The sequence below is a fragment of the Poecilia formosa genome, unplaced genomic scaffold (genome assembly GCF_000485575.1).
Source record: "Poecilia formosa unplaced genomic scaffold, Poecilia_formosa-5.1.2 Scaffold668, whole genome shotgun sequence".
In the NCBI taxonomy this organism is placed as follows: domain Eukaryota; kingdom Metazoa; phylum Chordata; class Actinopteri; order Cyprinodontiformes; family Poeciliidae; genus Poecilia; species Poecilia formosa.
The window spans coordinates 53,252-79,281 of record NW_006800607.1 but is presented as its reverse complement, the minus strand read 5'-3'; the positions used below and the strand labels follow the sequence as shown (position 1 = coordinate 79,281).

At 36.9% G+C, this 26,030-nt stretch overlaps 1 protein-coding gene and 1 long non-coding RNA gene across 7 annotated transcripts in view; one reads left to right on the top strand and one right to left on the bottom strand.

Moving 5' to 3' along the window:
* The window catches only part of LOC107834572 (uncharacterized), a 68,723-nt gene that overhangs the window by 23,526 nt on the left and 19,167 nt on the right, over positions 1-26,030 (top strand). The window contains exon 3 of the long non-coding RNA XR_001660368.1: positions 23,292-23,463. This is a non-coding gene — a long non-coding RNA (uncharacterized LOC107834572). The remainder of the gene's footprint in view (positions 1-23,291; positions 23,464-26,030) is intronic.
* LOC103130753 (endophilin-A1-like) overlaps positions 13,074-26,030 on the bottom strand; it is a 41,343-nt gene continuing 28,386 nt past the window's right edge. Inside the window, exons 2-13 of one of the 6 annotated variants that reach the window (XM_007542238.2) lie at positions 22,502-22,570; positions 22,053-22,125; positions 20,825-20,968; positions 20,603-20,736; positions 20,359-20,517; positions 19,945-20,048; positions 19,712-19,827; positions 17,595-17,609; positions 17,424-17,435; positions 17,064-17,075; positions 15,377-15,388; positions 13,074-15,297 (exon numbers count right to left, since the gene is read on the bottom strand). In XM_007542238.2, the coding sequence (XP_007542300.1) occupies positions 15,101-15,297; positions 15,377-15,388; positions 17,064-17,075; positions 17,424-17,435; positions 17,595-17,609; positions 19,712-19,827; positions 19,945-20,048; positions 20,359-20,517; positions 20,603-20,736; positions 20,825-20,968; positions 22,053-22,125; positions 22,502-22,570 (1,047 nt within the window). In that variant the 3' untranslated portion in view covers positions 13,074-15,100. The remainder of the gene's footprint in view (positions 15,298-15,376; positions 15,389-17,063; positions 17,076-17,423; positions 17,436-17,594; positions 17,610-19,711; positions 19,828-19,944; positions 20,049-20,358; positions 20,518-20,602; positions 20,737-20,824; positions 20,969-22,052; positions 22,126-22,501; positions 22,571-26,030) is intronic. The other 5 variants (XM_007542240.2, XM_007542239.2, XM_007542241.2 and 2 more) reach the window with 5 other exon arrangements.

Genomic DNA, 26,030 nt, shown 5'->3' with positions numbered 1-26,030 from the left:
TGATAAGTAAAAAAAAAAAAGATTGGAAAAGTGCTATAGAAGTTCAGTCTATTTACAATTTAAAGGAGAAATAAAACTTTATGTTAACACTGTAAAATTCTTCTTAAAATGTGTATCATCTTTCTTTCTAAATCTCAACAGTTTTTAATGATCTGAAATTATAAATAAAGCTATAGAAATTATATTAGATGGAGGGTAAAATAGGAGAACATTTCATAATATCTATGGAAGTTTATGCATATTTACTCTGCAGATAGAAAACTTTTACCACTTGGTAAATATATAATCGGTTTTGAATTTGCCGTGATATTGGATTGAATTTAGTTGTGAAAATATTTGTTGTGAATTGGTGCTATATGAATAAAATGACTTTAATTTAGATCAAAGCCTATTTATGTGGCCCAGTTAAAGTCCAGATGTAAATCCTGTTTAGAATCAGTGCCCAGTCTAAAACAGATATGTTCAGATGCTCTTCATCCAGTATGACTGAGCTTGATGCTATTTTGCAAAAAACAATGGGCAAAAAAAATCAGTGAGGCAAACTGGCAACAAGCATGAAATATGTGTAAATATTTCACTCTATCTTTAACTATTTAATAATTGAGTGACATAATGACAGGCCTTTTTAAATGGATTTATTTTTCTTAAGGACGTTTCATTATTTAAAAAACATAGTGAAAACATAAAGCCTATGTGTGATGTATAAAAGAAAAAGGGATGTAGTTCTTTGCTAATTCTCAACACCATGACAGCTAGATAACAAGGATCAGGAAAAAGTTTTAATAAAAAAGAATGAGGGAGAGGGAAGTGGGACAGTTATGCTAACTTGACTTTGACAACCATAACATGTTGACCTGCTGTGGAATTCGTTGTTATGGTTCAGTTAGAAAGCATAGAAAAGGCGACCCACACACCAACTCTGACAGATCAGCAGTAGAGCAGGTGTTTAAATTAGCTAATCAACCACTGCTGTGCTAGATTAACTAGTAGCAGCGGTAGCTAACCTATCACAGCGATCACTTATTAATAATCGCAAAATAAGCATCAAACCTACAAACAAACTATAACAAAGTGAATGTTCTGTTCTTTACACAGGAAATGTTTGCCTGTTTTTTTTCTTTGTTTTCTTGTGTTGAATCTTGATACGTTAGTGGAGCTGTTGTCAGTCAGTTGCTATGGCAACGGGTCTCTGTGTAGGGTAGCCAACTCTGAGAAAAAAAGAAAACAAGTGGTTTTGAATTATTCTTGAATGGTTTTTCTGCGTTATTTTTCCCTTTTTGTGTCGCACTGCACCCAATATACCTACATCTCTATGTTTTATTTTATTTATTGAATTGTTTTACTGCATCTCTTCGCGCTCCAGTGTTGTGTGCATATACAAAATTTCCAGATATAATCAATAACATGCAATGTGTCTAGATCACAGATTTAGCTAAGAAACGGAAACAGGGTTCTGCTAAGAAAGTGTCTAAAGATCCATTTAAAGTGATTCTTTAAGCGGTTTTCACCCTGATTGATTCAAAGTTTAACAACAAAATAATAATTTGAAAATGGCAAAACAATTACCAGAATCTCAATGGAGAAGAGTCCCAAAAGCATTGAAAAGACTTTCATAAAACCTTTTGAATGCTGCAACGAAACAGCACATATGACATGACTCAGATTTTTTCTACACATTTCAGGTCATGCTCATATTTAATGGGCCATTCATATTTTTGCCTCCCTGCATGTGGGAGAGGTCTTGGCTGCTCTCAGGCTTCAGCAGCCTCTCTCTCTGTCATGCGTGGAGAGGCTTCACCTGCCATTGTGCTGTTTGAAACGGGATGGGTGTGCCCGTCTCTGGGATTAAAGCAGGAGAATGGACCCAGAAACAGACAGGTTCCACTGCCTCTGTCCATTGAGACGCCTTTGCGTCGGGCCGGGGAAGACGCTCTGTAATGACGCAGCATCTCCAGCGTTACGAATAAAATGGTCTAAAACTCTTTGATTTGAGCTTGAAAAGACCGAGCAGATGAAATACCTTTTTCTTTTCTTTTTTAACATTTATTCTGATTTTCCCTCCTGGCTTTATTGATTTGTTTGAGTATCAGCTTTTTGTTTGGGACACCATTTGAATGGACTGATGGATTTGCACACCAAATGTTGTCCCATTGCACTGTTTTGCATGCTGTGCGGCTTGGCCTCAGCCTGGCACCATTTGTCTTCAAAGCCTTTCTCACTGGTTCTCACTCACATTTAAAAAAGCCTTTCATAAGCCACAGATCTATGAATAATATATCAGAGAACCTACAGGATAGATGGTTTATCTGTTAAACTGTAACTGGTCTGGTGGTGTCGACCAATAACTTCCACTTTTGTAGTTTTTTTAATTTATCAGATTATTTTGTCAACGTGAAAGCAAATCTGTCAGAACTTTTATCTACTGAAGTTTTACATACTTAGTAATGATAAAACCACACATTTTATTGCCAATTTATGTGATAGAACAAAATTATGTAGTACATAATTTTAAAGTGGGAGAAATTTGGGTTATTTAGCATATAGAAAAAAAAAAGGTTTTTATTTTTCAGTTATTTTTTACCATATTCATTCATTCATTTATAAAGGTCACAGTTTCACAGTTAACATTAAGTTATCAAGGTAAATATTTAGTTTGTGAATAAATTTTCGCAAACTAAATATTTAGTTAGGAAACTAAATTGTTAGCAAACTTTACAAATTAGTTTAAAAAGTCAAAATTAATTTCTTAAAGTTAAAAATTTAGTTAACCAACTAAATATTTAGCTTAAAAATAATTATTTAGTTAACAAGCTAAATATTTAGTTTCAAGCTATTTATTAAGTATGCTAAATATTATGTCACATTTATATTATTAAATATTTTTGCGTCATATCATTTACTTGAGAGAGGGACTCTAGTAAATAATAAGCTAAATATTTTAATATTTAGTATAAACTAAATACTAAATATTTTTGTTTGAAGCTAAATGTTGGATTTGACAAACTTAATATTTAAATAACTAAATATTTCAAAGGACATATTTAGTTAGTTAAATGTTTCAATATGCAGATTCACCTTTAAATAAACATAAGTGGACTACCAAAATAAAACCTATGTCCTCTGAACGTTTTTACTCTTACTTTTGAATCGCTTCCTGTCGTCTCTTTATCGTTTCTTCTCCTCTTCCTGTACAGCATTTGAGCTTGAGGCAAAGAAAAAGCTGCTTTAAAGGCAAAACAGACGTTTACTAACAGATCTCTTCAGTCTCATCAGCTGGAGTTTATATGGAAGTTCTCAATACTCAGCTTTTATTTTGATAGTCCAGTGATGTTTATCGGCAAGTGAATTTGCAGATTAGCTAAAAATTGTTCTCTGAACTAGCTAAATATTTGTTTTACAAAATAAATAGCTTAGAGCTAAATTGTTAGCTTGCTCATTATATAGGGAGCTAAATATTTAGCTTGCTAACTAAATATTTAAAATGGAGGTAGATGTTTATCAATCCTGAGGTTCTCACCTACCGCAGGTTTAGCTAAATGTTTTTACACCTTTCATTGTCACATTGGTTTTGATTAAAATACAGTTACATTTGTTTTGTAAATACATGAATATCACCTCCAGGCTTATTGTAGAAACAAGGTTGGTGTTTTATTGGGTAACAAAGGGCAACGAATCGAGCTGCAAGAGAAACAATGAAGTATATAGAACCACAGCAACCAGGCTGGTCCTGATCATGAAAGTAGTTTTATAGGCTGGGTGAGGAGATTGTTTACTTAGTGCAGAGTTCATAATGTTTACACTGTAGACCAGAGGTGTCAAATGCATTTTCATTTTGGTTCTTATCAAGATGATACATGTTTCAGAGGGCTGTTTGTGCCAGAACATATTGTTTAAAAGTTCATGAACAAACTTAAATTTGAATTTATTTTACAAAAGACTGAGGCAGCAGTTTAGTAGAAGTAACTAATGGTGCCACCCACCGGTGGGAGTTAGCGTCACTAAAACCCAATGTTTTCACAAGTTTTGCAAAAAAAAAATTGCGATAAACCTGCAATTATGCATTAGTCTAAAAATATGTGAGGATCTGTTGATTTTGCACAAATTTCTACAATTGCAGAATTGCGAAAAAGTGGAGGGATTAATTGATGTAATTTGGCAATAAACAGATAAACACTGCTTTGATTTGATTAATAAAATATTTACACTCATATCGTTTTATATTAGTGCTACACTGGAAAAACAAAATCTTGGCCAATATTTTGTCTTGTTTCTAGTGCAAATATCTATGCACTCAAAAAAATACAAAACTAACGTACGTATTTTTTCAGAAAGATATAGGAGTTTGTTTTAAGTCAGTAATTCCTTAATATTGATAAAAATACTAGTTCCACTAGCAGATTGTTGCACTTATAATATGGGAAATGTTTTGTTATAAGTGAAATAATCAGCCAGTGGATCTAGTACTTTATCAATATTAAGTGATTATTGGCTGAGAAGAAGCTCCTATATCTTGCTGAAAAGTTACTTGTAAGTCAGTTTTGTCTTTTGTCAAGTGAACTAAGATATTTGCACTAGATTAGATTTTGTGTTTTTGCAGTGTAGATATGGGGAAAAGAATAGCATACAGAAGGCAGACGATTACACAGACAAGAGATTGAAAACATAAAAATTAAAAGATTTTTCACAAAAGTCCCAAACTCAAGTCCTTCTCTCTAGTAGATAATATGATGCTGCCTGGTGAAATATAATCTAAAAATTAAAATAACTATTACTCAGCTGTTGTAAATTTAATAAAAATGTATTAAAACATTCCTTAATTTTTAACATTAATCCTGCTTGTCTGGAACCCAGAGACTCTCATGGTTCCACTAATAACCCGATGTGGTATCTTAACATCGCTAACAATGCACGCTTCTTTTCAGTCTTGCCTCCCGTCTCCGCTGCGGCCTCAGCCTCAGCCTCAGAGCTGCCTGACCTGTCTTACCGCCTCGTTTGTCATCTCCAATCACTTGCTTTTTGAGCGCCTCTGACAGACAGGGGTATTAGCTGCCTCGCTCTGGTGTTGAGAGCCCGGCTTCCCTGCTGAATAGAGAAACTATGTATGAACGCCACACAAAAACATGTAGCGGCACACAATGGCACGCTCCCACAACCAGATGCTACTCAGTCGGTGTCACTATGAGGGATCTGCAGTTCTGCTGGTATGTTTTATTTCTGCAGAAACTTTTGTTTCTCAGCATGAAGATTTGCTTTTAAAAATTAGCTGTTTAAACATTTATTCTTTATTTTGCAAATTGTGCAAAAATAGCTGTGCTTCCATTGCAAATATGTGCAAAACTTTGTCAATGTGCAGCTAATATAAAAAAACAACAACACAATTTACAATTGTGGTGTTTCCATTAAATAAGAAATGCAATTAAAATCCCATGTGAACAAGTTTAAAACATGCTGTGCCATCATTCTCCAACTACTTCCTGTCGTCGTCTTCTTCATGGTTTGCACCAGTAGAAACATCCGGCTGTTGATCATGTGACTCGTGTGATGCAACATAACCGTTTCCATTACAGTTTTGTAAAATTACTCAATTTCACTAGGGCCAAAACCCCACCTCATCCTAGCACCAAAACTCTTTAGTTCTATCGAAACTGATATGTTTCCATTATTCCCCAAATGTCAAATTGCGCAATTTTATGTTCAATGGAAACAGATACAGATGTGCAAAACAATTAAATAACTGTGGAGGCTTTTTCACACTTTAATGCTTCAAACAAGACCACAATACATGGAATATTGTAATTTTATTAAATTGTTTATTATGGGAACAGGCTTTCTAAAACAATCCAGCCCTGTGTTAGAAAGTTTTTGTCCTATTTATTTTACCCACTTTTGCTTGAATTCAGCCACATTGAAGAGTTTCAAAGCTACTTCTCAATCTGAATGAAATCCAGTTCCTGAAGCAGCAAAGAAGTCCCACAGCATCACACTCCCACCACCATGTTTAAATATTGCTGTGATATTATTGTTTGTCAAAAGCTCTTTCTGATCATCAAGACAAATGTGAGTCTTTGAGTTTTCTCAAACTGCCTGCTCACACTGAGCCAGGTTCTGGTTATGCTGGATGTTTCTTCTTGTTAAAGGAGAGTTTTTCCTCTCCGCTGTCGCTACATGCATGCTCAGTATGAGGGATTACTGTAAAGTCAACAATACAGTACAATTGATTGTCTGCTGTCGCTATGTCCAGGAGTGAATGCTTCAAGTCAATGACTCAGCAATCTGAGTAAATAACTGAGTTTAATCCACAGTTTGATAACTAGGATTAATTGGATTGTATGGGTCATCAAATTGAAACTTTTTTTTCAATTCCATGACTACTGAATTGACGTTATGTAAATCGACTGAATGCATGGAGAGTGGAATACAAAGACATTGAGGTGTGCCTCTGTAAGAAGGAATGGTTAGTCTGATCGTTTTGTGTCTGTGGAGCCACAATTAACACACAAAAGAAATGTAGGTTAAATGAGGCAGTCTGTGGACACACCAAGACGAAGGATTCAAAGTGAGAGAGAAACACTAAAACGAGCTAAACGATGCGTCTTCAAAGAGAGAAACATATTGTTCTGTTCTAGCACCAGAATAATATGGTGCTAGACCATATCAGCACCATATTTTGCCAGTGATTCCTGGCAAAATAACTAATTCAAAAGCATATCTACGCTTCGTTTTCTTTTTACATCTTCTATCAAATTGTTGTACCTCTCTCTAGCATGTGTTGCAACCCTTAGAATCGGTGGGTTTTAACAAAGAAGTGGCATGTGTTTTGCCTTAGAATCGAAGTATCATTCAAAGTTCACATTTTGAGCGTTTTTATATTTCCATTTGCTTCTAAAAGCAGCCCAAGCACTGAGAAAATGCTGGAAATAATTTTCTGTCTTTTCGTGTCTGGAAAATGAGTCGTTTCAAAAACCTCCAGAATGTAACGTCACAAATCAGCAGTTACTGCCCGTTACCTAGCAACCCCAGCTGAGTCCAGCCCGTTACCTCGCAACCCAAATGGATGTCTTCAAAGTTGGGCCAGCTAGTTTTACCACTGTACTCGGGGCACAATGGCTGCTGGAAAAGACAGCAGCCATTGTGCTATTTGTAATTGACTTACAACCAGAAACTGTGATGCATTCTTGTTGGTTGTGTAGGATGCTCTCCTTCTGCTTTTCAAAGATGTACGGTTGTATAATTAAAAACATAAAAGTGTCATAAACGCATCATAAAGTCAACGGTTGTAAAAAGCTGTAACAAACATTACATTTTGTGAAGTGTGCTCCATTTATTGTGGTTCAAGGGCAACTCTAAAGAGGTGTGTTTTAGTCTTGATCTGAAGGAACTCTGTGTTTCAGCTGTTTTTGCAGTTTTCTGGAAGTTTGTTCCAGATCTGTGGTGCATAGAAGCTGAGTGCTGCTTCTCCATGTTTGGTTCTGGTGATGCAGACCCGACCAGAACCAGAAGACCTGAGAGGTCTGGAAGGTTGATACAACACAGCAGATCTTTAAGCCGTTCAGTGATTCATAAACTCCAGTATTTTAAAGTCTGTTCTCTGAGCTTCATTGAGCCAGTGGAAGGACTGTAGTTCTGGGGTGATGTTCTCTATCTTCCTGGTTTTAGTGAAAACATCAACACCAGTGTTTTAGATCTAATTGTTTAGGCAGACCTGAGAAGATAATGTTGCAGTAAAACAAAATAAACACATGGATACGTTTCTCCAGATCTTGCTCAGACATTAGTTCTTTAATCCTGGAAATGTCCTTAAAGTGATAGGAGGCCGACTTTGTAACTGTCCTTATGTGACCCTGAAGGTTCAGGTCAGAGTTCATCAATGCACCAAAATTTCAGGCCTGATCTCTAGTTTATACCTTTGCTGATTCCTTATTGTCCCTCTTTAGGTCCAAAGATTATAACTTCAGTATGATTTTTTTATAAAAGTTTCACATCCTTACAGCAACTTTTGTCCCAGTAAGAGAGTTAAAGAAAAGAAGCAGGGCTTGTTTTTTTTTTACCTCATGCATCCTGCAGAAGTTGTTCATGGGACTGCAAAGCAGAACCAGTCTGAATGCTCTTTATTCTGTGGGTGGAACCAGAGTTTGATCCTTTCTGTCTGAGCAGCCTTGGTGACGGTGTGCAGCATGCCTGCTGCGACTGGTGTGGGTGTTCTGCGGTCTCCTGCGGTCTGGGGGTTTACCAGCACAGAGATGCAGCGTGCCATTCATGCATTAAGAGCTGCTACTGATTTAAGTGTCAGAAGTGATGGAGTGGCTGCCTGTGCTGCCAGTTTCAGCTTGCCACGGCTGGCCAGCTGAGCTGCGGACCGGGCGCGCAGCATTGCTTCCCCTTCCTTCACATGCAAACTGAACTATCACTAAAGCCAACTTATGCAGACGGGCCAGTTTGACTGGATTTAAAAAAAGAAACACCTTCAGAAGATGCATTAAAAACAGCAGTCATAGAGCATGTGGCTCTTAGCGCAGAGTCTGTAAGTCAGAGTGGCACATCCAGCAGGCCACCCACCTGGAAGGAGCATCTGAGGAATGCTCTTTACTGGATTGCTTTTCTCATCTCCCTCTCGCTCTTTGCCGTCATCCTCCACAGACTTGCAGAGTTTGGCGCTTTAAATCTTATATTAGATGCAGGAGTGTGTGTGTGTGCAGCCAGGTTGGTGTGTTTTGTTTGCTTGGAGGCAGATTTTCCCCATGAGCTTTGACCACCAGGGTTGTGGCGCTGAGTCAGACGCTGCTGCTTTGACCTTCTTGTTGACAGACAGTTCAGGAAAAAAAAATCACTTTGCTCTGTTGTTTTCTTCAGATTATTTCTCTACTGTTTAAGAAAATGCTAATCTATTGCTAGCACCATCCATGCACAACTTAATTCAACATGTTTTACCGCAAAAACAAGAAACAGAATTGATAAACTGTAAGGGTCACATGAAAAGAAACTAAGATTAAAATTCAAATGTAAAAACTAACTATAATAACCTATAATGTAATCTTTGATTTTTATATGAAGGGTGCAGATAAATTTAATGTTTTCAGTCCTGATTTTTGCACATCTCAGGTCGAAAAAACACAATTTCACAATTGCAGTGTTTCCAACAAATAAGAAATTGGTTTACAATCAGCTGTGACTAAGTTTGTTCATGCAATAAAGTAAAAATCATCAGTAAAAATCATTGCACCGATGGATCTAAACATTGACACTTTTCACACTTTTTTTTAATCAAAAAAGAGTTTTTTCAAAATTGGAAGCGCGTAAGTGCCTGTGGTGCCACTTTGAAGGTAAAATCTAAACAGTTTGTGCCCAGGATGTGTGGGGTCTGCAGAGATGCTAGCTGTCCTTTTTCAGACACCAGAGTTGCCTGGGTGATTGTTCTTTGCAGCCAACCCACCCAGTGATGGATGAACTCAGAACAGACTGAATAATGTCTGTGTTGAGGATGACCAGCAGCTCATTTGATAGGTTGTACTTCTGAAGGAAGTTAAGTTTCTCCTGCACCTTCACCGATATGTAAATACTCAGTAACCAAAATGAAGCAAGAACCGCTGGTGTGCTCACACATAACAAACTACATAAGTCAAACTTTATGTAGCACCTTTCAAGAAAAAATCCCAAAGTGCTTCAGCAAAGGAAAGCAGAGTCTTCTGATCTCAGAGAATGAAATTCACCCTCACCAGACCAGATGATGCTTTTTGATCAAGTTTGACGCTTTGGCAAGCAGCAGATAGCGATTCCGGCAAGTCCAGGCGCTGGCAAGGTTTTGTAAACAAGACTGAACAGGAGACACCCTTTATCCACAGTATCCACCTGTACACATAGTGTAGTGTCGGTACTGTATTTTCAGTTTGCATAAATGTTTGGAGACCCATCTCACACACACCAGGTCAAACAAACTGTAGGTAGAGTCCATGTTTGCCGTGATCAGCTTGTGTGACAGTGAGGATGACATGCTCTAATGCTGATCTAAAGACCTGCTATAATTTCTTCTGATGCGTTCTGCGGCTTCCAGCGCTCCGTGGAGGTGTGTGTTTGCTGACGTGGGGCTGAACGAGGGAGTTGCCTGCAAGTGGTGAGTGATAAAGGGTGGAGAACTGAAGGCATTTACTGATGCAAACTGTCATATCTGCTTTCTGATCAGATGTTTGGAAATCTTGAGGTCTTTCCAACCGTGTGAATTAACACTGAAGTGCTTTGCCTCATTTTTTAAAAGTAATTATTGATTTGATTTATTTGTTTCAAACAGGTTTTTAAATATGAAGATGTAAGCAATCAGTAGGACAGAGAAAACATGTATACATAACCAAGAACAAAATAATTAGTTTACTACCACTTTTCTGTTTGAAAAGGAGGAGGAAGAGGTGAACACTTATTCGCGCAATAATTCAATATAAAACTTTTACAAAAGCTGCAGGTGAGTGTCTGTCTGGTGAGTGTTTGGTTAAAACATGTTTGTTCTTCATTCAGTGAAGTTTCTCAGTGGGTAGAGTAGCCAGAACTCTCTCAAATAAGAGGAGCAATACTTCAAAAATACAGTTACTCAAGTAAACATAAAAATTACACTGTAGTAAAAATACACCTAAGAGTTGGTGCTGCGGTGGCACAGGGGTAAAGATTAACCCATGTATGGAGGCGTTAGTCTGTCACAGGTTTGAATCCCGGCCTCATCGCCTTTCATTACCTACTTTCAAATGAAGGCCAGTAAAGTCTTAAAAACAACTACACCTAAAAGTAACTGTTCAAAAAGTTACTCTAGTTAATTTAACTACTTAGTACGCAACTCTGGATGAATGTTGAATCACATGGCAAATATCCATGTGATGAGATTGTTAGTTATCCAAAAAAAGCATATAAAAAACAAAATCTACCAGTAATTTAACATTATGTGATTAGTGATCTGGAGTTCATCATTAACTAACAGATCGGTAAGAAATTGTCCATTAATTATTTCCAGCTCATTTATTATGTAAATTATATATTTTTAATTGTTGTATTTATTAATAGATGAACCAATAACTGATGGTAAATCACCACTAACTACAATAGTAAATATTATGTGTTTTCCAGGCACATAGTACTATTTTATAGCAGAATCAAGTAACTTAATTTTAGTTGTTATAAAAATGTTGTACATATCAAAAGTAACTTTGTAGTTGACTGAAATTGGTCTCTCTCTTTAAGAAGCTCCTACTCTTTTCAACACTCCACCTTCAGCAAGTCATGACAATACTCCACCATGATGCCGTTTACAACTGAGTACGATAAGCTCTGCAGATGTGCAGTGTTTGCTGATAGCTGATCCTTTTTTATGCAAAATTTTATTTTTCTGATTTTATCAAGTCTTAACTCCTTTCAAAGAATCCCTTACTGATTACCATCTTAGCATTTTCTCCAGATAAAAATAAAGACTACAGTCTTAGGTCCACATATGACTGGAGAGACGTTAGGGAATAACCATTTCTTGGTATTTATTTGAATAAATTACATTGACTCATCACATTTCTTATCTTTACATCAAGCGTACAGTCAGAATCCAGTGCAAGAACAGAACAAAAACACAAACAAAACACGAAAATATTTCAAAGACAATCATGTGCAGCACAGAAAACCCCACCCGCCTCACTCTCAACTTGTAACATCACTTCTGCGTTATATACTGTATATATATACACACATCTATACTGTTTGTGAATACTTTTGACACAGTTACAAAAATAAAATACGTTACTGAAGATGCGTGACTATACACACAAGGTGAAAACAAAACACAAAAAAAGCTGTACAGTCCTCATTGAGGGCAAAGATACACAGAAATCTTTAAAAAAAGTGAAAGAAGGAAAGAAGAATTTAGCTTAAAAAATGAATAATACACAACCTCTTCAAACTGCAGCACTATTTTTCACCAGCCAACAAAAAATTGTGCTTCCCTTTGACATAAAAGTAACACTTTTTATATATAGTTGATTTTGCATCATTTATTGTAGCGCTGCTGAATGTAGTAAACTGATCCCTCCATTATTGTTTTTAAGCTAAACACTGTCAGAAACGGTGCTCATTAGCAGCAGAGGTTCTCTTTACTTGTTTCTGTGCAGAACATGAGCCATACGCAAACCCAAATACACACACTTCCCCCTAAAATTACATGCATCAACATTAATACGCTGAAAACATCTGCAGAAATTTAATGCATCGTCAACGTAGAAGAGTAGAAAGCCTTAGAGATGATGTGTGCACCGCTGCGTCAAGCTGATGAAAACAAAGAACCGTGACTTTTTAAATCTAACAAACGTTGCGCTCTGAGATATATATGGGAAAATAACACTTTTATTATTATCACTTCAATAAATATAAATTAATTCTCAGTCTACTCCTCTATTTGCACATTATCTTGTGCTCCTGGAAATATTCACATTTAGTCTCCTCTTAGTGTTTTCTACAAGTAAACTGGAAGGTAATTATTGGACGAATAGGCAAAACGACGCCTGCGACTGCAGAATGAACTATTGCTCCAAAGAGCAGTTAAATAATGATAGTTTGGAGTTTTTAAAGTGAGGTTTTTCTAGCAGTATTGAGCGGTCAGTATTTTAACTTCAGATTAGAGTGATGAGCACGTCAGAGAGGATTTCTGCCATCTTAAAAAACACCCAGATTCTGAAATTTAATTGATGCAAACTTCATTTCATAAATCTTAAACTGTCGTCACTTCCACATTGAATGGTTGTTTAAACCATCTATTATGTATAATCTGCAGGTTAATTTTTATCATTTCCAACCAAACTGTTCTTAAAAAAGTAATTTGGTGTGAAAGAAAAAGGGAATTAATGAATCACTTGCAGCGAACACTAAATTGCAAAAAGAAAACAGGCAATCCAACTTAAAAAAAATTGACTAAATTTGTTTAAAGTAATCAAATTAAGTTTATCTAAGCAAATATATTAAGTTTATTAAATTATCATGTAAAACAAAGGTAAGTAAAGTAAGATGAAGTAAAATTAGCTCAATTTTATTTAAGTTGATGTTCCTTTCTCTTTTTTTTCCAGTGTAGTTTGATTTTTATGCTAATGTTGGAGCTTGACTCGGTGTGTTCTTTTGGACTGTTAAAGGTGTTTGTGAGGGTTGTGCTGTGGTGGGGTTAAGCACAACCCACATATGGAGGCCTTAGTCCTCAACGCGGCTGTCGCAGGTTCGATTCCCGGCCTGGCAACCTTTGCCACACGTCTTCCCCTTTTCTCATTACATTACACACTTTCCTGTCAATGAACTATCAAATAAAGGCCAGTAAAACCTTTAAAAAAATAAAGGTGTTTGTGAAAACAAACGTCGCAAAACTATTTAACCGCACATTGACAGTTCAACTTCAGTTCAACCATTCTAGGCCCTGAAAGCTCTGATCATAATTATTTGTTTCTCTAATGATAAACCAACATGAAGCATAGCATAAGCTAATGATAATGTGCTAAATTCAACCATATTGAGACAGATATTGACACAACATGTTTTACAACATAGCATATCACCTTCAGCAGGGTAAGGTTGTCATTACACACATACCTGTGCGGCTGTGCTTCAGGAAGTGTTTCTTTGGAAGAGACCTGTCGCTCATGTTTCAGTTTTGTTGTTGAGTTTTACTAAGTCTTGCTGATTTAGCCTAATTTACATAGGACAAAAGTAGATTTCAAACTGTACTGTACAGTGATGCATTCTGGGTACAGAATAAACATTTGCTGCACTGCATAACAGAGAAGAAGAAACAGAACAGTCGTCTTCTCCTACTTCAGAATAAGAGAAGGAATATAAACATCTAACTACCTGAATAATTCTTAAATTTGAAATCCAAATCTTCAACACAGATGCCAAACTTTACTCAACTGGGAGTTTATAAAACAGCATAGTAAATTATCATTTTAGAATTGATCTGGAAAAGTTAATTTAGGGGCAGTGAAGTCAGCTAAATGCTTTCTAAGTTAGCAAAAGTGCTAAAGCGCTAAGCAAAATATGAACTTGCTCCGTAGAATTGTTTATAAATACTTCCTTCCTATTCTGCTGAGAAGGAGTTTAGAAGTAGTGTTAAGACAACACAAATTTACAATAAAATCCTAGTAACCCTGTCAGCTATAATCTCCAGCAGGAATTAATCCGGTTCTCCAAACTGTCAAATCAGATACTGACTGTCAATAACAACTCTACAGAACCCCACAATAAAAATCCAACTTTCACTTTAAGACTTTTAAGGTATTGAGTCACAATACATTTCTACTGGGACATATATTTAAGGACTTAATGCTTCAACCACATATTTTGTGGCTTACTGAGAAAATGAGAAACCATAAAAGATGTTTATGTTATGACTCCTTTAAGAGGTAAAAACCTTCACCATGTTGCATCAAACATGCAGATGTTTGTCCTTCCACAATGCTTTGCTGTGTGAAAATTGAAGGACAGTCTGACAAACATGTCTGTAATTTTGGCGAAAACTGATCTGAATCAAATCATTCTTTGCATGAATATCTTAGGAAAATGACTGAAAATGTCGGAGTGACCACTATTAAAAGGAGGAAAATTTAACACAAAACCTACCACATGATTTTTGTTGAAATGATTTGAGCTTCATGCTGAACAAACAGAAAGAATGTTGACTCGTTTGTCTTGTCTGCTGAACATGAGAGAAAAGCTTCTACCTTCTAAAATACAGGGACTGAGAAAAAGCGTGAATCAGTAAAGCTGTTCTAATAAACTAATAATGGGCTGACTACAACAGAGACAAAATGCAAAAATGACTATAGAAGCTTGAAAGTACCTTAAGTGAGACAGAGAAGAAGTTACGTCAATGCTGGGTTTTTTTTTCCCCCACACCGATTTCAGTAAAAGTTTCCACACATACTTAGTGCATCCCTGCACTTTGGTCAATCTTCTTCACATCTATTTATTTTGTGTCATTGTTTTTTGACGCCATAACGGAAAAAGTGAAGGTTGTGTTAGTAGGAATGTTTGGGAAAAGGTTAGTGGAAACACTGGAACTGGAGGCCGGGATTCATTGCAGACACAGTTGGTTAGTCTTGACGTCTTACTGGGGTAGCGGCACCAAGATATCCACGTAGTTGATGGGGAAAAAGCCCGAGTTGCCTTGCAGCATTCCCTCGTACCAATTCTCGTCGATCTTATTGGTCAGGGTGATGATGTCGCCCTCTTTGAAACCTAGCTCACCTTCGTTCTCAGGGTCGAAGTCGTACAAAGCGCGGCAGCAGGGCTGGTCCAACGGGGCTGGAAGGGAAAAACGAAAGATCAGAAAAGGCTCAAAGAGATTAAAAAGCTTCATATGAGGATCACATTAAAGACTCACCTGGAGACCTGGCTGTAAGAGAGAAAAAGAAGAAGAAACACAGCAAATGTAATACTTGAGAAATTATGAACAGACTCAGATTTTGAATCAGAACCTCAACATTTTGGGAAATGCACTTCTAGAGTTTCAATGAGAAGATGCTCCCACTTCTCTCTTCACTACAGTGAGTTGGCTAATAAAAACTGTGACTTTACTAAACTATGGGAGAGGATTAGCAACCAAAAGAGACTTTAACAGAGTTGGTAAACATCTCAAATGAAAAGCAAAGAAAAGCTTTGAAAGACCCTCAGAAACCCAGGAAATCTGGAAACCTTCAATGTGTTTTTAAAAACAAATTAGGGCGGCTTCGAAGTCTTTCAACCAACCAAGTAGACTCTGCTGGGTTGATACAGTGTCCTGTATTCTTAAACTTTTTCATATTTTGCAACGTTACTACCACAAACACAACCTGTTTTATTCAGAGTTGATGTCAAACTAACACTCGGTGCTGCATGATGCTGAACTGGAAGAAAAATGAATGATTTTTACAAATTTTGTAGCCCAAAAAAGTGAAGTGTGGAATCTGTTTTTTTTAATTACCCCCTTTTACGCCGATTTCAAGGTCATTGAAAAAGAATACCACAAGGTTCATCCGTCGGTCCTTTGCTGTCTTCATTAATAACCTTCCATACGTCCATTTTGTCTGTCAAATTCATTTATTTGCACGATGATACTGTAATTTACTCCTGCAGTTTAGACATCTATTGAATTCAATATTCATTAAAAGCTGGTTTTATTCTAGTCCACAAGGGGTTTTCTGCAAATAAAGGTTTTCTGAATAAGAATAAATCACATTCCATGTTGTTCTTTTACCAAACATTAGAGAACAGCCAGCATCCTGAACAAGGATCCAGAAAGATCAGGAAGAAAGTCCTGGGGCAGTATTATGATTTCCAGGTACATAGTGCCACTTTATAGCACACTCTAGTAACCATGTAACCTTCAGTTATAAAACTGCTCTATATACCAAATATAACTTAAGAACTTTGACTTTGTAATTTAACGCCTTGAAATTTGGCCTTTGTCTCTTTAAGAAACTCCTCTTCTTTCAGGTTTGTTTTTGACACACAATAACAAAGTAAAGCTCAGAGAAGTCGACTTTACATAGCACTGCCCCTTTAAAGCAGGGTTGTGTTAAAAAAAATATATCCTAAACTTTGAACAAACCTATAAAGTCAAGCCACACTTTTCAGATTGTTATCAGGAATATTTAAAAACTCTGCATCCTTGTAATTCTGCTTCACTATTTTGATCTATTCTGTGTTTGTCTATCACGCAAAACGTTCTTGAAAATTTTCTGGTTATATCATGACTGAAAGTGGAAAAGTTCAAGAACTTGTTCAAGCACCGTTTCATGCCAGTGAGTCATTTCTTGGCTCTAAGGGGGAAACTTTCTGGCTGCATGCAAATTAATGCGGGAGTTACATCATTTCATTTAACTCAGAGGAAATAAGCACATTTCCCAAAGATTTCAGTTACAAATAAACAATAAAACAAGGATTGGTGAGGAAAGAAGGTTCAGAAAGAAACTGCACTGCAAAAAGTAAACAAAACGAAACGAAAAAATTTGTCCTCCAAAGACACAAAGAAGAAAAAATGAAGAGTGATGGAGAAACTTTCCATCCCTTCCCAAGTCACTCTTTCTCACCTGGAGATCTTGCTGCAAAGAGGAAAGGAGAAAATATTTTTAAGCAATCAAACTTTTAGCTCGAAGAAATGATGAACTGATGGAAAAAGACGTAGAGATGATACGTTTAACGTGACAAGAACGTGGGGCGAAACTGAGGCCGGACAGCAAACTGACGGAGAAGTGGGAAAATAAAGAAAAGGGATGAAATCAGAAAACCGTCGACATGGAAACAGAAACACCAAATGCTCGTCTGCTGGTGAAAACGTTCTGGTCTTTATCAATCGGGTTTCCTTTTGCAGGACGAGCAGACGGCACCTGATTTTCTGTTGTTGGTTCAAAACATTTAAGAGCAACAACTGTCTTAGAAAACTGTCTCACCTGGAGACCTGGCTGCAACGGGGGAAAGAGGAGAAACAGCACGAGGGAGTAAAGGGGTTCAGGGAATGGAGGAGGCAGACGCACTGATGAGTTTTCAGTGTAAATGGAAGAAATGTTGAGAAAATGAACTGATTAGAACAGAGATGTGGGAACAAGTTTGACCTGGCTCACCTGGAGACCTGGCACCTGCAGGAAAAACAGAATCATAAAGGAAAAGAAAATGAGGAGTTTGATAAATGCTGCAGAAATAAAAAAAGGTACTAATTTAAGTTTCTAATATATTTAATTGGTTTTATGTAGAATGGAGACTGTTTTACATCTACTTGTTGGATTTATTTTTTTACTTGGGACTTGAACAAAAAATGTTAAAGTCCCAAGTTTTCAAAAATAAACTTGAATATTTCCAGAAATGAAAACTAGAATGTTGGAGAAATGTCGCAATATAGCTGCTGCGACAAGATGCAGAAATTAAACGTACATCTGCTACTTAGTTAGTTTGCTATCTGCACAAACAATCCAGTGCAACATTTGCTAGAGGAAAAATAAGAAGAAATATTTTGATGTTAGCTTCTATTAGCCACAGCTGGAAGTAGATAAGACTTTTTTACTTTTTTCTCTCACTGCCTTACTAAACCTTTGCAGTTTTAGGTTTGCTAAATGCCAAAAGAAAGAGAAAGAGGCTTTAACATAAATACACCCAGTGATTTGTCTCCAATTAAATCAAATGTTTTAAATTATAAGCCTATGCAGCTCTGACATCATCACCTGGGCTCCCATGCTGCTTAAAGATGTCATAATTTTTGCATTTAGCAGACAAAAACAATTTTGGTGATTCTAATTATGGTGATAGTCAAATGCAAACACGCAGAAACCGGCAAAACAAGCTGCAAACACATGAATGATGCAAATCCCAAAATATATAAATGCAAAAAAATTAAAACAAATGCAAACAAAAAAGGCTGTAACCGCAGACAAAGTGCTGCAATTGCAGGAAAAAGAAGCAAAAAGGAAAAACAGCAGCCACAACAGATGCTTCAAACTCGCTACAGAAAACATAAGTGCTCCAGACCACTAGGGGGAGCCAATCACCAAATCATATGGGACCAGACAATCAGTAAAGATGGGATGTGACATCATTTAATAGGATTTCCAGAGGAAAGGAAAGGTGTGTTATACTTCCTATCTTTTACAGTGTTAAACAACAGCAGCATATTTACGTAGGTAATGTTCCCTACTCCAGACTCCCCCTAGGGGACTGGAGGATTTCCAACTTTGGATTTTGTTTAGCAAATTTTCAACATTTCATATTTGCTGTTTCTCTTAGCATTGCCATAATTTTGCCTTTTGCTATTTTCTGTGTTTGCAGTTTTTCATTTGATTGCAGCAGTTTTTATTTGAGTTTTTCTGTTGGATTAGTTTGTGTGTGTGTGTGTGTGTGTGTGTGTGTGTGTGTGTGTGTGTGTGTGTGTTTTGGAGTTTGCATCATTCACGTGTTTGCTGCTCCTCTCACCCTTTACTCCATGTTTGCATCTGTTAGTGATATTTTTATACATTATGTAAATATATTTTTGACTATATGTTATAACTGGAATGTTACTATATTGTTTGTAAAACTAGTAAATCTAAATTAAAAGTCAATATCTCACAATTATACAAAAGATGGAACCAGAAATAATTTAGTTTATTTTTTTCTCATTTGTTTTTTATTTATCAATAATGGAAAGAGGGAAATAAAATATATTATTTTTACTCATTAAAAACCCTAAAAGGAGGTGAGAGATACACTGCAAAAACACAAAATCTTCAAAAATATTTTTGGTCTAGTTTCTACTGCAAATATCTCACTTAACTTTACAGCAAGTTATAGCAGCTTTTTTTTAAGTCAATAATTTCTTAATATTGATCAAAAAGCTCTAGTTCTATAGCATGGGAGAAATATGTTGTTATAAGTGAAAAAATCTGCCAGCATAACTAGAACTTTTTCATCAATATTAAAGAAATATTGACTTAAAACAACCTGCTATATTTTGCAGAGACAGTACTTATATGGTAGCTTTTCTTATTTCAAGTGTTCTGAGATATTTACAGTAGAAACTGGACCAAAATTATTTGGTAAGATTTTGTGGTTTTGCATTGACTTGTTTTGACTTGAAAATTAATAATACAAATATTTTTAAAAGAGTTCTGAAAGACTGGAAGAAAATTGACAATGAAGAAGTAAAAGTCGAGAAATGTTCCTTGACGTTGAATGAGGATTATGTGTCTCCTGGCGGCTGGCAGAGCCTCACCTGGAGAGCGAGCGCCGTGGATCCCTCCGTTGTGGTTCTCACTGATGCTGAAGTCCAGAGACGTACGAGGCTTCGGTACAAACTCTTTCCTCGGTTTGTTGGAGGTATCTCTTACCCTGGCAGAAAACAAAACGTTTGGTTTCAGCAGGTTGCGGCTCAAACGTTTAACGTCCGTCGTTCTTTAGTGTTGGTTTCTGTTAGACAGGGTGAAACTCTGAGGCGCTGGTACTGACCGTTCGTCGATCTTGCTGGAGAGCTGTGTGAGGATCTCAGCGGACCGGGTGTGGTACTGCAGCTGAGCATGGACCAGCGCCGCCAGCTGGCTCACCTGTTCGATCTGATGGAGAAACCAACATAGATGCTCAGTAAATGCTCACTGAATATTTTTGTTTATTAAAATTGGAATAATGTTAGATTAAATTAGATGCTTTCAGCACAGAAGTATTACTAATATAGCTGCAAAGAAACAGACTGAGATGCAGCAGATAAAAACCAATTGACTTTAGATTCGGTCATTTAAACTCAACCCAGATTCAACTGAATCGCTGTTGGTGGTGGTGATGTTTTCAGCAGGACCAGGGGCCCCAATCAGATTCTGCCCAGGGCCCCGTAGCACTTTGGGCCGGCCGTGGATGTGTGAGACTTACGTCACTCTCCAGCAGGTTGAACATGCTCTGCTCTGCGACTTCCTTGGAGTCGTCGAACTTCTCCAGCGCCGCTTTGAGCTCGTCCTCCGTCACTTTGGCCTGGCGCTTCTTCTTGTAGTCAAAGTCCAGACGGCGACCTTCCAGCTTCTTCAGGTGATGCTGCCAAGGTCAAACTGACAGTGAGCAGACAGACTCCAGTCCAACTCGAGCTGCTGCTGCTGCTGCGGTGAATAAAACACTCAACCTGGATCTCTTTGAGGTCTTTTTCGTGAAGGTTCTGCATCGGGTCGATGAAGTTCTGCTTCACCTCCATGTCCAGAGCGTCTTTGACTTCACCCAGCTCACGCATGGCCTCTCCGACGTCGATCAGAACCAGACCTGCAGCCACAAACGTCAGGTTTAAAACCAGCTTTCATTTTCAGAGGAGTGGTTCTGTGTTTTTTAGCTTCGAGGCCCACAGCCTCACCAAAGTTGGAGTCCTCTCCGAGCTCCCGGCCGAACCGCTGCATGGACTCTCCCAGGATGGTCTCGGTCTGCGTGTAGCCCGGCCCCTTCTCCTGCCCCCGCATGCGGGACATGGAGCTCATCATGCTCATCTTGGCTCTGGTTGCTGCACAACAACGACAAAACGCAATAAAACAGAGGAAACCCAAATACCGTGGGCTGTTTGAACAACTGTTACAGTCATAGTGCTGACGTTTCTTAAACTTTTGAAATATTTGACGTTCCATTGGATCAGTCGGCAACTAAAAAATAGATGCTGTAAATAAATTGACAAACAGGGCTTGATTAGCATGTTTACTACACTGCCACTGCTGCTTTTGTAATATAAAACAAGAATATTTTCAAATATCAACGCATATGAATCGACTTGTCGCAATAATGTTACTTAAAAACAACAATATTAAAGTTTACCACAATAACTATTGGGGCAATTTATTGTCCAGCAAAATTAGTTATTATGGCATTATTAATTATGAATAAAATTGGCCCTCGTTGATATATTTCCTAATTTTAAGCTAAATTATGTCACACATAATATAATAAAAACAGATAATAAGTTTATATTAAAATATATTAGTGGTGGGATTCAACTAAAATTTTTATCCTCAATGAAATGATAAAAACTGCAAGTTTATTTCTGTTTTATATTTAATATTTCTGAATGTATTTTCACTGAGGCCATTTGTAAAACTCATGTTTTGTAAAAGTTTAGATTTAATGATGTTCCTAAGTACAAAGCATGATTTATTAAACAAATATGTGAAAAGAATAAAATATGAGCAACTTTTTCTAAGGCTTTACTCTTCTCACTTCATGTTTCTTGTTTAGGTAATTTAAAAAAATATTCCTAAAAACTAACAATTTACTGTAACTATAGCTAATTATTAATAATTTATAAAAATTAAACCAATAAATATTTTTTAAATGTTCCAGAACAGAAATACTTTGTGTTACAGACAAAAAAAAATTATATCTTGGAAAAATAAACTTTTCAGAGTTAACCTCCTGAACGGAGCCGGGTCTAAAGTTTTGGACTGGAGCCTCCATTTTAACTGAAATTTAAGGATAATCATCAAAGATTCAGACAATGTGCCAGCGCGTAAAATAAAATATTTGTGTCTGTCTGGATACACACATCATGTTAATAAATCATTTTTTAACATTAAAGCCGTGCAGTGGTGGTGTGTCACCTGGGTTCGGCTGCAGATACTCGGTGGTTTTTGTCATGATGTCCAGCACGGCTCGAGAGGTGGTGTCCACCCTCTGCAAACCCAAACAGAAACAGGGAGAGAAAACCGGAGCGATGCCGAGCGGGTCAGAACACGCAGCTTCGCTTCGCAGATAGAAAACACACTTCAGCCGACATACTGACAGAAGACATGGTGAGATAAATGTACTGATGCTTTAGGAATTAAAAAAGTAAAAATCAACTAAATCTATAAGGGGGGAAATTGTATTCATCATATTATAGAAACTTAAATGTATTTTTTTTCTACATATTTTGTTTTTTCTCTATGAGATTTTGGGCAAAATAAGAAATATTTAGGAAAACGTTTGTCCATTCAAGACATAAAATTATTTTTAAAAAACCATTAAAACATCCTGAAACAACAATAATGATAATAATGAGCAGACATGCCTTTTCCATTTCAGTGAAGTCCACATCGAGCTTCGTTCCTTCTGCTCCTCCGACTTTCTCGCTCACTCTCTGCAAAACAAACAAGAAGCTGCTAGGTAAATAAACATACCGTGAAGATTTATTTAACATCTTTAAAACCAACATAAAACATTCAGGAACAATCAACAAATACAGTTTGGCAAAGTACTACAAGAATTATAACATATTCTTCATGCTAATCTATTAAATAATTTGCAGCTAGATTATTTTGTTTTACTGTTTTAAGCTAACAGATCTATGGACCAATGCATCAACAAGCTGGAAGTAACGTCCTTTCTTGCAAAAAGCACAAATATAGAAATATTTATGATGGCGTATAAGGACCATTGTAGATAGAAAGAAAAAAACATTTCTGCCAAGAAATCTGAAATTTTGAGATTAATGTTGGAAATTTTCTATATAAAAAATAAAGTTTCAGAGTTTGAAAAGTTGAAACCTTTCTAAGAAAAAAAAATTAATCTCAGAAATTTTCTAGATTAAAAATTGACATTTTTGAGCTTGAAAAAAAATTAGATTGTCAGAAATTTTGTAGAAAAAACTTGGAAATGTCTGAGTTTCAAAAGTTGAAAATTTGCTAGAAAAAATAATTTAATTTTGAAATTGTCAAGTTTTCAAAAAAAAAAAACATGGACATTTCTGAGTTCAAATGTTGAACATTTTTGACTTTTGAAACTCAGAAATTTCCCTGTTTTTTCTAGAAAGTTTCTGAGCTATTTATTGGACGTCCACTCCTCTTTTTCTCTTTCTGCAGTGGCCCTGATACTCCGTTGTAAATATCTCCTCCTGCCTCCTCAATGTCATCTGGAAATCCTGCCAGAATCCTGCTCCTGGGTGTGATGCAGCTACACGCCTTTAGGGGGCAGCAGTGAGACACAAGGCTCACTGGCTGCGGGGAAATGTCACGCTGTATGACAGTAGACATGGTGAGCGCCTGGACAGCAGAGGTTGTTTTTCTTAAATGAAGGACAGTTAAAGTCCTAAATGCGTCTTTGCTCCTTATTTCCTGTGAAATCGCCGTGACGACCCTAAATGGAGCGAATAAAACTGATCCTGTAGAGGTGGCAGAGCACAGAGGGATGATATGTGGCACAGAGAATTGGGGTTTTATTTTTTTAAGGACTAAGCTTGTGGCAGCAGTTTGTGCTTCGTAAGATTTTCTGTGAGTCATCCGAGTCTCTTTTGATCCCACATGTGAGAACGCCTAATAACCTGGCAGCCATGCAGAGCACAAGCACATCTACAGACTCAGAGGGAAGCTACACGTCCTGTCATTGATTTCTTTTTTTTTTTTACCACAGAGCCTGAACATGTTTGCCATGGAAACAGGTGAAGGTGCAATGTGAACGACTCTCCTGCTTCGCTTTGTCAGACCAGAGCAGCAGGAGATGCAGGATGTGAGCAAACGAAGCAGGTGAAGTCAAAATTACTCAGAAAAGGAACAAAAACTGAGACGTTGCTTTTAAAATAGAGCTCAAGGTAACAGAAACCTCTTCACCTTCAAAATAGGACTGTAAACAGTTAATCAATGCAATAAAGTGATTTCTCAGCAGACGATCGTTACCATTTTCTATAGCTCTAATCTTAAGTGCCATCTGAAAAGCATTTGTGCAAACTTTCATGCTTTTATTGCCTTCCAATGAATTCTAGCCATATTTATATTTTACACTAAACAAAGAAAATAATAATAATAATAATATGAAATAAAGGTAGACCAACAGATTTATGATCATATTTGAGTTAAAAATGGTTCTTGGTAATTTATTTGAACTCATCTTCTGGCCACATTGTTTTGGATTTACTGGCGTTTTTTCCTGAACTGCTCGACTCCTGGATGAAACATGAAGGAAGCAGCAGGTGAAATTATCTGGTTGCAGCAGCAGTAATGATTTGCATGCACAGATAAAATAGTTCATGATTTCTATGGAAATTAGGAGTCAGGCCAAGCCTCGCACTCAGCACTCGCAGATATTAATAAGACATCTGAGCTGATAACGCTCAGAGTGGCAGCATGAGAGGTTTTTATTTTGTCACGCTGAAATATTTAACCCTGCATAATGAAGCCATTGTTTTACATTTCTCTGACAGATGGAGCAGCTATTCTTTGGTCTGAGATTTTAAATGTTGTGCTCTAGAAATCTGAAGGAAAAAAAAAAAACACATTTTCTCTGTGACATTTAGAAACTGTGAGCAGCAAATCCACATTTTCCACTCTGGGATTTTTGCTCGCCTGTTAATAAAAATAACTTCTTTGTCATATGTGCAGAAAAAACTGGGCAATTAAATAAATAAAACATCAGAAATTCAAATAAAAGCACAGCGACATGCATTGAAAACTACAAAAGTTTAAATCATCGGAGTTTAAAAGTCCGTTTTTCAGTCTGTTGGTCCTTTCTGTCACATTTCTGTAACATCTGTAGTTAATATTCACACCCTTAAAACTTTTTCCCATTTTGTCAAACAAACTCTGATGTATTTAACTAGGAGTTTATGTGATAAACCAACACACTATAGAAAATAGTTAAGAACTGGAAGGAGGCTCATGCATCAATTCCAACAATATTTCACAGAAAATCTGAAAAGTGTGGTGTGAATGTGTATTTAGCTCCTTGTTGTGGGAAACAGCAAACATGGCTTTGTTTGTGTCAACAGTGACTTTCATTTTACTGCAACCTGCAGATGTTTTTATTAAATGTTTCATCCTCTATATCAACAGGTTTTAAGTGATTTTTGTTATTGGATATTTTCCATTTTGCATTTTTAGTAGTTTGCAGTATTTCACTCTTTAACTGCAGTCATGCTTGGACATTAAGCATCATTTTGTATGTTTGAATGAATCCAAGCAGTTGCATTTGGAGTAAAGGATCCCAAGTCATAAAGAATAAAAGATAGCTTTAAATTCACCACTTTTTTTTCTAATCCCATGCATTTTTAATGCCACTTTCTTGAGGTTAACTGTTTACTGTGCTATATTAGAGGAGGTTGCTACATTAGTTGCGTTTTTAAAGAAAGGTTGCTACAATGACCCTCAGTTAGCAACATTTCTCCCACTTCTGTTTATTTGTGTTGTTTCTTTACAGTCTGACTCCAAACCACACAATGATTGATACTAATTGTTGTTATTCCTAATTTTGTTTAGAATAAACTATATGTATCCAATCCTTAATCGAGAAGTAAAGCCTGATTCCGTTCGAGTCTGAAACCGGATCAGAATCGGGAAATCTCTAATTAAACCTTTACTGTAATTAAAATTAAAGCAAATGCTGTGTGACAGCAGACAGTCAGTTTGTTATTTCCTCAGATAAATGAGTGAATAACAGCAGCGTCTGCAAGGAGCGACTCCTTCTGTAGTTTACAGAAGAAGAGCCGCTGAATGCATGTAAATAATCTGCTGATTATTTGGTCAGAGCGGCCCTCTGACCGAACCGCTCCGCCCGAACCGCTCCGATCGAACCGCTCCGACCGAACCGCTCCGACCGAACCGCTCCGACCG